This window comes from Monodelphis domestica, chromosome 5, assembly GCF_027887165.1.
Source record: "Monodelphis domestica isolate mMonDom1 chromosome 5, mMonDom1.pri, whole genome shotgun sequence".
Taxonomy (NCBI): Eukaryota; Metazoa; Chordata; class Mammalia; order Didelphimorphia; family Didelphidae; genus Monodelphis; species Monodelphis domestica.
In genome coordinates this window covers 313,253,183-313,266,376 of record NC_077231.1, presented here as the reverse complement: position 1 = coordinate 313,266,376, position 13,194 = coordinate 313,253,183, and the positions used below count along the sequence as shown (strand labels likewise).

The 13,194-nt window shown below is 41.9% G+C and overlaps 1 protein-coding gene across 1 annotated transcript in view; it reads left to right on the top strand.

The window, feature by feature from the left end:
* Positions 1–736: 736 nt before the first annotated feature.
* Positions 737–13,194, top strand: part of GPNMB (glycoprotein nmb) — a 32,836-nt gene continuing 20,378 nt past the window's right edge. The window contains exons 1-3 of the mRNA XM_007505377.2: positions 737–921; positions 6,725–6,880; positions 10,420–10,563. Coding sequence (XP_007505439.2) covers positions 852–921; positions 6,725–6,880; positions 10,420–10,563 — 370 coding nt within the window. The 5' untranslated portion in view covers positions 737–851. The remainder of the gene's footprint in view (positions 922–6,724; positions 6,881–10,419; positions 10,564–13,194) is intronic.

The window sequence follows — 13,194 nt, the reverse complement described above, 5'->3', positions numbered from 1 at the left end:
GAAGGAAGGAAGGAAGGAAGGAAGGAAGGAAGGAAGGAAGGAAGGAAGGAAGGAAGGAAGGAAGGAAGGAAAGAAGTTCCAGTTGTGGGAGATGCCAAGTGCAAAGGCTTGGAGAGGAGATTCTTTTCCTGGTCTAGATTGAGTTTAAATGGTAATGGAGGTCCCTTCTAACTCCAGAAGATTTCATGCTTCTAGAATGCCATGATTTGAGGAAATTCCATCATTAGGCCGCAGTAGTATCAGCTCTGCCTCTGATCAGAGATGGTAGAACATGCTTTTTTAAAAAGCCTTCTTATCTAGAAAGTCATTCCTTCAAAGTGTGCAGCATAAAATAGACGGAAGGTCATAGATTTGGAGCTAGAGGGGATCTTCCAGGCCACTTGGTATAACCCCTTCATTTTACAGATGAGGAAACTGAGGCCCAGGGAGCCCAAGAGAGTTGGCCAAGGTACACCAGTGGCAATAGCAGTGGAGACAGAATCTGAACCTCAAACCCCTGTACCTTCTGAGCCATCCCACGTTGCCTTAGAAAAAGGATGGAAGAACCAAGTGTCTATGAAGTCTGAAAAGATGAGGCTTTTTATGGGAAATCCAATAACCCAAGAAGCCAAGGCTCCAGAGGGGGTGACTCATAAGCACGAGTTCTAGGGGTTGAATTGAAGACACCAGATCAGGCAACTAAGCTTAGCCCCATCACATGATGTGCCCCAGGCCCTCTTTAATTAAGGAGAGGAGGAGCTGGTCCTGGCTGGGCCCAGGAGAATATCCCTGCTGCTCTCCCCAAGTGGCCAGAGAACAGGAAGCCAAGCTCAGCGAGGTGGCCCCAGCCAGGAGCTCCATCCCCCACCATCATGGCAGGCCTCTGCTCTCTGCTGGGACTCTTTCTGTTGGCAGGCAGTCTGCCCCTGGATGCTGCGAAACGTGAGTCCTTCTCCCCATTTACTTCTGCTCTTGACAGCTAAGAGGGGCTCGGGCTGGGGGGCCTCCTGGATGGGCCCAGGTTGGAGCTGGGGGCTGCACGAAATCCCCCTGGCCAGGGCACCGGGCTTTCCTGGGTCAGAACTTCTCCCTGTCTGGCTCTGGCTAAGAGGACCCTGGAGCCAAGAGAAGAGTGTGCATAACCATTTCCATTTGTGCTTAAGGGAAGGAAAATTGTAATGCTCTGATTCATCTGGCACTCAAGTGGCCCCTCCTTGAGGGCAGGACTGCTGGGTGGCCGGATTTCCATCCCTGGCCCTTGGTCTAGTGCCTGGCCCCAGGAGCCACTGCCCAGTGTTCACTGGTCCAGCCAGAGGATGCCCGCCCAGCTGCTTTCCATTGGTGGCCCATTGGCGCTGCTGACACCATCTCCTCTGGGCTGGATGGGCCCATTGGTCTGGGGCTGAGCCACACAGAGCAGACCAGGATCTCAGGTGAACGGATGCCTGAGTGTGGGCCAGAGGACCGCGTGCCGCACACTGGACTAATCCTGCTGTCTCTGAAGGGGCGTTTCTGAACTCTTCCTTGCTTGGCTTCATCGCCTCCCCCCACACCCCCCAGATTTGCAGGAGCTTGTTAGCTGCCTCGGGTGGGGCTGTTGCAGAGTTGGCTCAGGTCCTTGTTTACAGGTCTAGGGAGATCAGGAATGGAGGGAAAAGGGTCTCCTCAACCCCGTCCTTGAACCGAGACAGCCAGGGGAAGGGGAAGGGAGACAGCGAACAATTGGTCAAGTCTTCCTCTGATTGTGGTCGGGTTTAGTGGGGTAAGCCCTGGACTTGGAGACAGGGGACCTGGGTTTCATTCCTGCCTCTGCTAGGTGCTCTCTGGGGTCACCATGGACAAGTCTTTCACCACCAGAAGCCTCAGTTTCCCCATCTATAAAATGAGAGTTTAGTTCAATGAAGCCTCTTCTGGTTCTGAACCTGTGGTCCATCAATTTATTGTTTTTGTACAGTTGTATATGACTCTTCATAAACCCAAAGACACTGGTGTGGTTGGCTATTACCTTTTCCAGCTCATTTTACAGATAAGGAAACTGAGGCAAACAAGGTGAAGTGACTTGCCCAGGGTCACACAGTTAGGATGTGTCTAAGATTAGATTTGAACTCATGAAGATGAGTCTTCCTAATTCCAGATCAAATGCTATATCCCCTGTGCTACTTAGCTGCCCTTTTTTACTTATAAATATAAATTACATATTTCTCCATAAAAACATCTCATGTATGAACTATATTATTTATCATACACACACATATATATAGTATCACATCATATATGTGTCTAAGGTTAGATTTGAACTCAGGTCCTCCTGACTCCAGAACTAGGGCTCTATCCATTGTGCCACCTAGCTGCCATTAATACTCAAACATTTAGTCTTCTCTTTTCTAGGGACTTTGTGCCTGAGGATACAAAGCCCCTGCCCTCCAGGGGCTTACATTCTAATTGTATGGGGGGAGGGAGACAACCAGCAAATAAGACCCAGAGTAGACAGAAGACAAATTTCCAAGCTAGGCTGCAGTCTACACTCTGGGATCCCTCGGAGCTGGGATTCAGTGATTCCAGGGTCCATCGACAATCCCACATGCCAGGGGGCTTCTGGACCCCTCAGATCATGAAGCTATCTCAGCGTTTTCCCCCCCAGGAATGCCTCTATCAGTGACCCACCCTTGCTCAGAGAAGGCCTTTTGGAGGTATCTTGGAGCAAAGTGCCAAAGCCCAGGCGCTTCTCAGTCTTATCTCAGAGATTCCTCTCCATGACTCTCATCCCAGAACCCTTCACTCAATCCATGAATGAAGCCAAAGGACTCTGTCATTTACTAGCGGTGTGACCTTGGGCCAGTCCCTTAGCCCTTTGGAGCCTCAGTTTCTTCATATGAAAAAATGAGGACTTTGGGGATGGCTCTGGACGTCCTTTCTACCTTTAAGTCTGAAGCTCCAGGAGCTCCTCTGATCCCCCAAACCCTCTCTCCTTCACTGGACGTCAAGTCCCCTGTAAGCTCTCTGGGTCTCCACTGTCAAGAAAGGGGGTTGACTTGGGTGGCTTCTAGGGTCCCTTCCAGCTCTGACATGGGAGTGGAATGCAGCTGGGATTCTGGGAAGCCCAGCGGTGGAGGGAGGGCGGGTGGAGATAAAGATTTGACAAGTCCTCCCGAGTTCCCAGGATCTCCTGAGCCAGAAAAGCCCCTTTCTCATGTGTGGGGCGGCTTCTCTGGCTGGCGATGGGTGGGGTGGGGAAGGGAGGCAGATGTCTGAGCCTGCCTGGTCCTGGCAGGGAACCACTAAATGTTTTTTCCAGCTGGGCTGCAGAGTTCCAGGTGGGCCCCAACCCCAGCTCCGGGGCATGATGGGGGCCAGCTGCCCTAAGCCCCAGCCTAGAGTATGTAACTGGGAGAGGATCAGTGGGCACAGACCTGCCCTGGGCGTAGGCAGGCAGGTGATGCCCCGTCCCACCCAGCCTTCCTATCTGCTTATCTGCTGGGGCTACCTCGGGGAGCACATCTGGGCTAGGGATCACTAGAGAGTTTCATGGCTTTGCCTTGGAAATGGATGGATGTGGGGTTTGTTCATTTGGGGGGTGGAAGGAGAAGCTACCCACAGGAGAATGACCACTGGTAGCCTTTGGGGATCCTCCACCAGGCCTTCATGTCTGGACTTAACATTGGAAAATCTGGGTTCAAACTCTGGCTTTAATAAGAATAAGAATAGCCAACATTTAATATAACACCTACTACACACAAGGGGCTGTGCTGAGCACTTTACAAATATTATCTCATCTAACCATCACAACAACTTTGGGAGGTTGGTGCTGTTGTTATCCCCATTTTACAGATGAGGAAACTGAGGCAACTGAGTGTTAAGGGACTTGCCCAGGATCATACAGTCAGTAAATTTAAAAACAAACAAACAAACAAAAAAAACACAAGAACAATTCTGGCAATAACTACCTCAGCAGACGAGGAGAAGCCTAGAGTTCAGTGTAAAGGCAGTGAAAGGGACGTATCTGGAGTCAGAGGACTTGGGTTCAAATCTCATCTTTCCCACTTACTAAGTACCTCTTTCATGTTTCTTCCCTATAAAATGAGGGAGTTAGAATACCTTTCCTCTAATGCCTGTCCTAGCTTTAGAGGAAGCATCCCTGTCCTTCCCCAAACAATATACAGTATAATGGAGAATTCCAATCCTGGAGGACTGACTGGGAACACGTTCCTCGTCTCAGAGTGATGGAGACCACAGATTAGGAGCTTGGTCTGTGCTGTCCAATGTGCTGGCTGTGTCCATGGACTTTGCCCAATTTTAATTTTGGCTGTTTTGGTCCAAGGTGAGGGGAGACTACAGAAGAAAGGAAGGAAAATGGTAGCAAAACGATCTGTAAAAAAATATTTTGGCTGTCCTAAATTTCCTATTGATTCTGCACTTGGCCACTTCCTACCTTTGCAGTCTTCCCACACTTTCCTTCCTTCCTTCCACACCATCTACAATCCGTCCAGCTCAACCAGCTTTTGTGCAGTTTCTAGAAGATGACCCTCATCGTCTGCCTCAGGACCTTTGTCCTGGCTGTGTCCCTTACCTGGGATACTCTCCCTCCTCACTTCTGCCTCTTCGTTTCCCTGGTTCCCTTCCAGATTCAGCTCAAATCTCATTTTCTGAAGGAAGTGTTTTCCTTCCACCTATTCTGTATGTATTTCCTAAGTGCCTAGTTATTTATATGACCTCTCCTCCATTAGAAGGGAAGCCTCAAGAGGGCAGGGGCTGCTTTTACCTCTTTCCTTATCCCTGGCACTTAGCCCAAGGGCTCTTTTTGTCAATGGATTGATTGGTTTAGAGTGACTAGAGGATATAAATGATGTAGGTTCAGGCACTTACAGTGTGGTGGATTATGGGTAACATATGAAAATAACTCTACCGTACCAAGGACAATAAAGATGGTTTTGGTCCATCCTTTGGGGACCTTCTATGTTCTAGTAGACTTAGAAAGTTGCCTGGAGCACTGAAGTTAAGGGACTGTCAAAAGTATGGATGAATCCTTGGGACCCTGACCGCCATCATGCCCCAGACTGTGCCGTAGTTCCACAGTATTGGGAAAAGGGCCATGTTGAAGAGATCTGAACATCCTGGAATCACAATGCCCTCTGGGTACCCAGTGCTCAACCCCAAATGTCAGTAATGGATCCTGTGTTTTGAACTAGAAAGCATCTGGTCCAGCCCATCATTTTATAGAGGAGGAAAGAGAAACTTGGGAGAGTTTTAGTGACTTGCCTGAGATCACAGAGGTAGGTAGCACAATGGATAGTAAGCTAGGTCTAGAACTGAGAAGACCTAAGTTCAAATCCAGCCTTACCCTTACTAACTGTAGGACCCTGGGCAAGTCACTTACTCTCTATCTCCCAGTCTCCTCAACTGTGAAAGAGGAGTAATAATAACACCTACTTTCCAGTGTTGTTGTGGGTATCCAATGGAATGATTGTTGTAAAGTGCCAAGGATGCTGCCTGGCACATAGTAGGCATTATGTAGATCCTAGGCATTATTATACAAGCAGGAGAAACAGAATTTGAGCCAGAGTCCTTGGTCTTCCTATTTCTATCTTCCACTGTGCCAGCCTGTCATGGCTGGTTTCAGGGCAGAAACCATATTGGTCCTTCCTAATGATTGTTGTCTCCTGTCCAGCTTATCAGTTCTGAGAGTGGTTTTTGTAAGGAACAATTTCCCAAGGTTTGTAAATGAGAAACAAAACACCTGCCAGGAAATGTGGGTTCTCCCACATGCAGACATGAAGAGATGTCAGCTCCCAGAGAGCCACGTCTGATTGAATTGCTTTTGTCTTCGTATCCCAGAACCAATCCAGCACCTGGTAGGGGATGAGTTGTCAATAGATGTTTACAGAATGGAATGGAAGAGAATAGTGTAAATGGCTTGAAACATGCTCTTTTGGTTTTCTAATTTTTAAAAAGATTCCATAATTTGGTAGAGAATAGATGACTAGATTCTTTATCATCTATTAATGATTTTCCTAAAATGCAGGTCTGTCCCTCCCCTACTTAATAAGCTCTAGGAGCTCCCTATGAAATCTAGGAGAATATAAAAACTCTTCTTTTTGCCCTCTGTCCCTTGGCTCTACTTATGATTTCAGGCTTGTTATACTTTACTCCTCTCTGAGCACCAAAATAGCATTCTTGTTATTCCTCACAAGTGACCCTCCATCTCCCTCCTGTGCACAGAGTGCTGGGCTTGGAGTCAATAAGATCCAAGTTCAGATTCAGCCTCAGACATTTACTAGTTGGATAACCCTGGACAAGTCACTTGCCCTCTGCCTGCCTTAATTTCCTTATCTATAAAATGGGAAAATGATCACACCTGTTGTTATGAAATCAAATGAGATATTTGTAAAGTGCTTTTCAAATCTTAAAACCTATAAATTCTAGCTAGCTATAAAATGTATCCTCCTGGAGGGCAGGGAGTGGGGCTTTGTGCTTGGGTTCCCACCCCAAAATCTAGCACAGTTTCGGGTACCCAGGAATTACCTCATAAATCCTTGTTGATTGATGAAGTGACTTAAGTAATAGTAAGCTATTATTCCTCTATCTGCCTGATAAACCAGGTTGCCCATGGGTGAGTGTTCTCTACTCTTTGCAGATTAGGTCAAAATTTATTTCAATGTGTCCTGTACTCACTTAGAATTTCCTTTCTGGACATCAGAGTGGAATGGAGACCAATAGCCATATTCTGTTTTTCCCCATCTTAATTTAGGATTTCGAGATGTGGTGAGCCACGGAGGAGCTGCTGCCCCTATCGTTAGGCACCAGGACCGACTCCACGGCTGGTCTCCCGACCAGAACATATGGAATGAAAAGCTCTACCCTGTCTGGAAAGAGGGGGACTCCCAGTGGAAAAACTGCTGGAAAGGTAGTGAGGGGGCCACACAGCCGAAGTGTTCCAGGAAAATAAAAAGGAGGACTCGGTCTATTCCGGGTCCACTGCTGCCACCATAACCCAAAAGGCAGAACTGTAACCACACACCAGTATTACTTGGATTTTGCAGGACTTTGTTTTCTGTTCAGCAAAAATAATAGTGATTATTAGAACATAACAAAATATAATGTGATAAATTATATTATGTTATTATTGTTATTTTGTGTGTGACTGTTGTAATTACAGAGCAGTGCTACCTGGATTTTGCAGGACTTCGCTTTCTGCTCAGCAATAATAACAATAATAATAGTGATAATTATGATCTAATAAAATATTATTTTGCATATAACAGAGCTGTAAACACATGCCAATATTACCTTCATTTTGTAGGACTTTGCAGCCTGCTCATCAAAAGCAATAGTTATTATTATATTATTTTATATCATCTCAAATTATAATATTATTGCTATTTTGAATATGACAGAGCTGTAATTTCATACCAATATTACCTAGATTTTGAAGGATTTTGTGTCTTGTTCAGTAATAATAATTATTATTAATAATTATAACAAATATTATTTTCTACACTATTTTATATCATATTAATAATACTAGGGTTTTGTTAACAATAACAAAAGGTGCAGGCAGAGCTGTAGGCTCATATAGCACTGCCTGAATTTTGTAGAATTTGCTTTCTGCTTAAAAAGAATAATGATGATGATGATGATGATGATGATAAATATCTTGCATGTGTCATTTCTAAAATTATATACCAAAGTTACCTGATTTTTCAGGACTTTGCTTTCTGCATAATAATCTTGATATAAAATATTATTTTTCCTATGACAGAACTGTAATCACATCCTGGGATTTTGTAGGACTTTGCTTTCTGTTCAGCAAAAATAATAATAATAATAATTGTCATTATTACTATAGAATACAATATGGTATCATATTATATGTTATCATTGTTATTTTGCATATGATAGAGTTGCAACTGCCTATTTGTATTACTTGGATTTTACAGAATTTTGCTTTTTGCTGAATAATTAATTATTATTAATAACAAAATATCATTTTGCCTATGATGGAGCCATAATAATATATATTGTTACTTGAATTTTACAGGACTTTGCCTTCTGGTCAGCAATAACAATATGATGATGACACTCTAATAAAATATTATTTTGCTTATGACAAACCTGTAATCACATATAATCAGTATTATCTGGATTTTGCTTTATTATTATTAATCACTAAATATAATTTTGTTTATGATATAGCTGGAATCATGCCAATATTACTTGGATTTTGCAGAACTTTGCTTTTTGCTCTATTATTAATAATAATAATAACTAAACATAATTTTGTTTATGATATAGCTGGAATCATATGTCAATATTACCTGGATTTTGCAGAACTTTGCTTTTTGCTTTATTATTATTATTAACTAAATATAATTTTGTATATGACATAGCTGGAATCATGCCAATATTACTTAGATTTTGCAGGACTTTGCTTTTTGCTTTATTATTAATATTATTATTATTTATAATAACTAAGTATAATTTGTATATGACATAGCTGGAATCATATGCCAATATTACCTGGATTTTACAGGACTTTACTTTTTGCTCTATTATTATTAATAATAATAACTAAATATATTTTGTTTATGATATAGCTGGAATCATATGCCAATATTACCTGGATTTTGCAGGACTTTGTTTTATTGTTATTATTATTATAATTATCTAAATATAATTTTGTATATGACATAGCTGGAATCATGCCAATATTACTTGGATTTTGCAGAACTTTGCTTTTTGCTCTATTATTATTATTATTCATAACTAAATATAATTTTGTATATGATAGAGGTAAAATTGTATGCCAATATTACCTGGATTTTGCTTTTTGCTCTATTCTTATTATTAATAACCAAATATAATTTTGTATATGACATAGCTGGAATCATGCCAATATTACTTGGATTTTGCAGGACTTTGCTTTTTGCTCTATTATTATTATTAATAACTAAGTATAATTTGTATATGACATAGCTAGAATCATATGCCAATATTATCTGGATTTTGCAGGACTTTGTTTTTTGCTCGATTATTATTATTGTTATTATTAATAATAACTAAATATACTTTTGTTTATTATATAGCTGGAATCATATGCCAGTATTGCCTGGATTTTGCAGGACTTTGTTTTTTGCTTTATTATTAATATTATTATTTATAATAATAACTAAGTATAATTTGTATATGACATAGCTAGAATCATGTGCCAATATTACCTGGATTTTGCAGGACTTTGTTTTTTGCTCTATTATTATTATTAGTAATAATAATAACTAAATATACTTTTGTTTATGATATAGCTGGAATCATATGCCAATACTACCTGGATTTTGCAGGACTTTGCTTTTTTCTTTATTATTAATATTATTATTAATAACTAAGTATAATTTGTATATGACATAGCTAGAATCATATGCCAATATTACTTGGATTTTGCAGGACTTTGCTTTTTGCTCTATTATTATTAATAATAATAACTAAATATAATTTTGTTCATGACATAGCTGGAATCATATGCCAACATTATTTGGATTTTGCAGGACTTTGCTTTCTGCTCAGTCCAAAATAACAATAAAATGTCAGAATATAATATAATGGAATCGAATATTATTTCACATCATTTTGCTGTTATTTGCCTAAGAGAGCTGTAATTACATGCCAGCATTACCTGGATTTTGCAGAGCATTGATTTCTGCTCAGCGAAAGAACGCTAAGCATCACCACGGTTATTCTTTCCTAGCATTTGGTCAGACCCCCGATCTTACAGCTTGCTTTCTTTGAAAAGAAGCACTGCCTCGCACCCCAGCTCCGCGGCTCTTTCTTTTTAGCCGCAGCCGCCGGCCCCCATCCCCACCCCCCACCCCCAGGGGGGGAAGATGTCGGGAATGACGGTTTACAAACTGGTCATTCTGGGACCAGATGGAGACGAGATTGAGCACAAAAGCTGAACAGTGGGAGGCGGGAGGGGGGCTTCAGACAGCCCGCAAGTATTCCCCATTACTGCCCTGGTGCGTGTGGACCGCAAAGGGAGCCCTGGGCTGAACCTTCACAGCTGATGAATTAGCTGGAGGGCTCCAGCCCAAGGTTCTGCGCGTTCACATTGTGAGAGATGGGGGAGTTTATAATAACCGTTAGGAGCCATGGAGTTGCTGAATTCGATTTGTTACAAGCCAGAAGAGAGACCAAGGACGGAGGGAGGAAGTCCGTTTGGCCCTGTCGGGTCTCCCCTCGGCCAGGCGCTCAGCTCCTGGCCCCCTTCAGGTCATTGGTGAGGGGAGTTTTCTCCTCTGCCCAGTGAAATCGGAGGCCCATTCCCCGTCCTTGAGAGGTTGCTCATGTGGTCCCTCCCAGAGAAAAGAAACAGGGTGTGTGTGTGGGGGGGGGTGCGGGGGTGCGGGCGGGCCAAGCCCGGGGCACTTGGCTAGTTTTGTTTTCCTTTCACAGGAGGACAGGTGCAGGCAATCTTGACTAGTGACTCCCCGGCTCTGGTGGGATCCAACATTACCTTTGTAGTGAGCCTGCTGTTCCCCAGATGTCAGAAGGAAGACGAGAGTGGCAATATCATCTATGATGGGAGCTGCAAAAATGGTAAGGAGCCAGCAGGAGCTTGTGAACACAGAAAGGGACCTGCTTGTGAAGTGTGAAAACCAGGGTTCAAATCTGCCACTCTAGGGGAATAGATTTCCAGTTGGAAGAGACCTCAGAAGCCATCTAGTGGGCCCCCTTGTTTTTCAGCCCAGTAAACTGAGGACCACGGCAAATTCAATGATTTGCTCAAGGTGACATGGGTCATGAGTGCCAGTGCAGCATGTGAACCCAGGTTCTTGGATCCAGTCTTTGTTCTGTACCACCCCACGTTCTACCTGGAGGTTCTTCTGTTTTATTCTTTCCTCTCTCAGTTCATACATTTTCTCATCCATAAAAAAATAGGGTTGGGATAGATGACTGTACAGATCCCTCCTTTAATCTTCAATTTCTAAACTTTTCCCAGACCTAAATGGCATTCACTTGGCCATTATAAGTAAGTTAACCAACTTAACAAAGGCCAGGGTAGCCCAGGGGAAAAAAAATCCTATCTTAGCCATGGAGATTTGGAGAGGTTTGTGGTTCTGGTTTGAATGCACAGCTGCCCCCAACTGAGTGACACTGGGGTGGATGCCTGGCCCCATCTAGTTTCTTCTTTAAAAAAAAAAAAAAGAGTTCTTCTAAGAGGGATCTGGGTGAGCAGAACCGTCTCACAAAGGCTGTATTGTCAGGTACAGGCTTTTTCCTAGGCTCAAGTGGAACTCTCCAGGCTGGTTCTCAACGGAGTTTTTGTGCTGGGAATCTGAGCTCTTTGGGCTATTCAGAGAGCAGACAATTTGACAGATGGGTCCAATGATTTTCATTTCATTCACTTTAGCACCTACTATGTGCCTGACCCAGTTAAGGCTTGTGATATTTGTTTCATTTTATCTTTATTTAAAGCAGCTAAGAGACCACCCCATTTTATAGCAAATGCAATGTTTCCAGTTGCAATTGTTAGACCGATAATAATAAAAATTAGTTAAAAAATAATGTAGTCGTTATAATAATCAGAGGAGGAGAAGCAATAATATTAGTAATAGCAGTTAAAGTTGTTAAAATAATCAGAGTAGTAATAGTAATAATAATAATAGTAGCACTGCTGCTAATAAAAATAATAATAGTAATAATAACAAAAGGATGTCTATTTTATGAGATACAGATCAAATTAATCAACCTCTCTAATCAAAGAAACAATGTAAAAATAACAAAAATGTCTGATCTGGAGCTATAATTTTATCCTGTAGGAGTAATAATAATGAAGATAATAATAGTAATAATTTTTAAAAGAATGGATATTTGGTGAAATACATGTCTAATCAACCTCTTTATTCAAAGAAAAATTAAAAATTAAAAACACATTTCTAATCTGGACCTGTGATTTTATCCTGTAATAGTAATAATAATACTAAAAATAATAGTCATAATCATAATTAAAAATGGATATTTGGTGAGCTACAGGCTTAGTTATTCAGCATCTTTAATTAAAAAAAAAATAATTTCTCATCTGGACCTGTGATTTTTCCCCCGTAGTAGTAGAAACAATGAGAAGAATAGTAAAAAGAAGAAGAATAAAAGAATGGATTTTTGGTGAAATACAGATCTCATTAATCAATCTCTTTAATTAAAAAAAAAGAATATTTTAAGTACAAAAACATTTTCTGATCTAGACCTGTGATTTTATCCTCGTGGGAGAACCTAGGAGGGAAAATTTCTGCCCTCCTGTAGGTCAGCAACTGTCTCTAACTTAGAGAGCTGCCTGGGGACCTGGGGGGTTAAGTGGCTTGCCCTGGGTCACCCAGCCAGTCTAGTATGTGTCAGAGACACGACTCAATTCAGGACTCCTTTCAGACTCAAGGCTACTTCTCTTTTGCATGTTAACATCAATACAGAAAAAAGAATCTTCTTAGCGGATGCTGTTAAGATGACATATTCCCTGAACTAGGAGTCTAATTAATCAACTTCTTTAGTAAATCAAAGAAAGCTTGCAAAAGGGAAATTAGCAGGACCAGTTGGGGAATTCCACTGTTTCTCGTCCCTTTCTCAGACCTCATCTGCGTTCTCTCCCACTGTATTTTCCCCCTTTCTGAAATGAAAGCACAGGCTGCTTGGTATTAAAAAGTGCCTGGAATTTCATAGGATTCCTTCTTTTTCAAAAAAGAAAACAAATAAGCACAATGGCATCGCATAGCTTATTGCTTCTAAGTAACATATTTCAAGGAGAGATTACATTAACTGAAAATGACTGGCCATTCATCGATGTCAAGAATGCAGAGTGGAATAGCCTTGAATATGGAATTTAAGATTTAAGAGAACCTTTGAGAAATAGAAAAATATCCTTTTTGCTACTCTTTGATAAGAACAACAATAAAGAATAATCCCTGACCATGTCCCAATTAGGGCCCGGGTACCATGAGATGGCTCTATTCTTCAAGATGAGGGTCTTTGCTTACAATCTCTACAATTAGATGCGCGACTTAATTAGTGCACATTTAGGGACCCTCATTATTCATTTAGTTTTATAAATAGACTTAAGTCTTCTGGCTAATGAGGCCCGGCCACAGTATCGGGCTCTGAGTTGGAAGTCAGAGGAGAGCTCGGCCATTTGTTATTTTTAGTGGGATAATGATCTTGGAAGATGGGCAAGGAAGAATG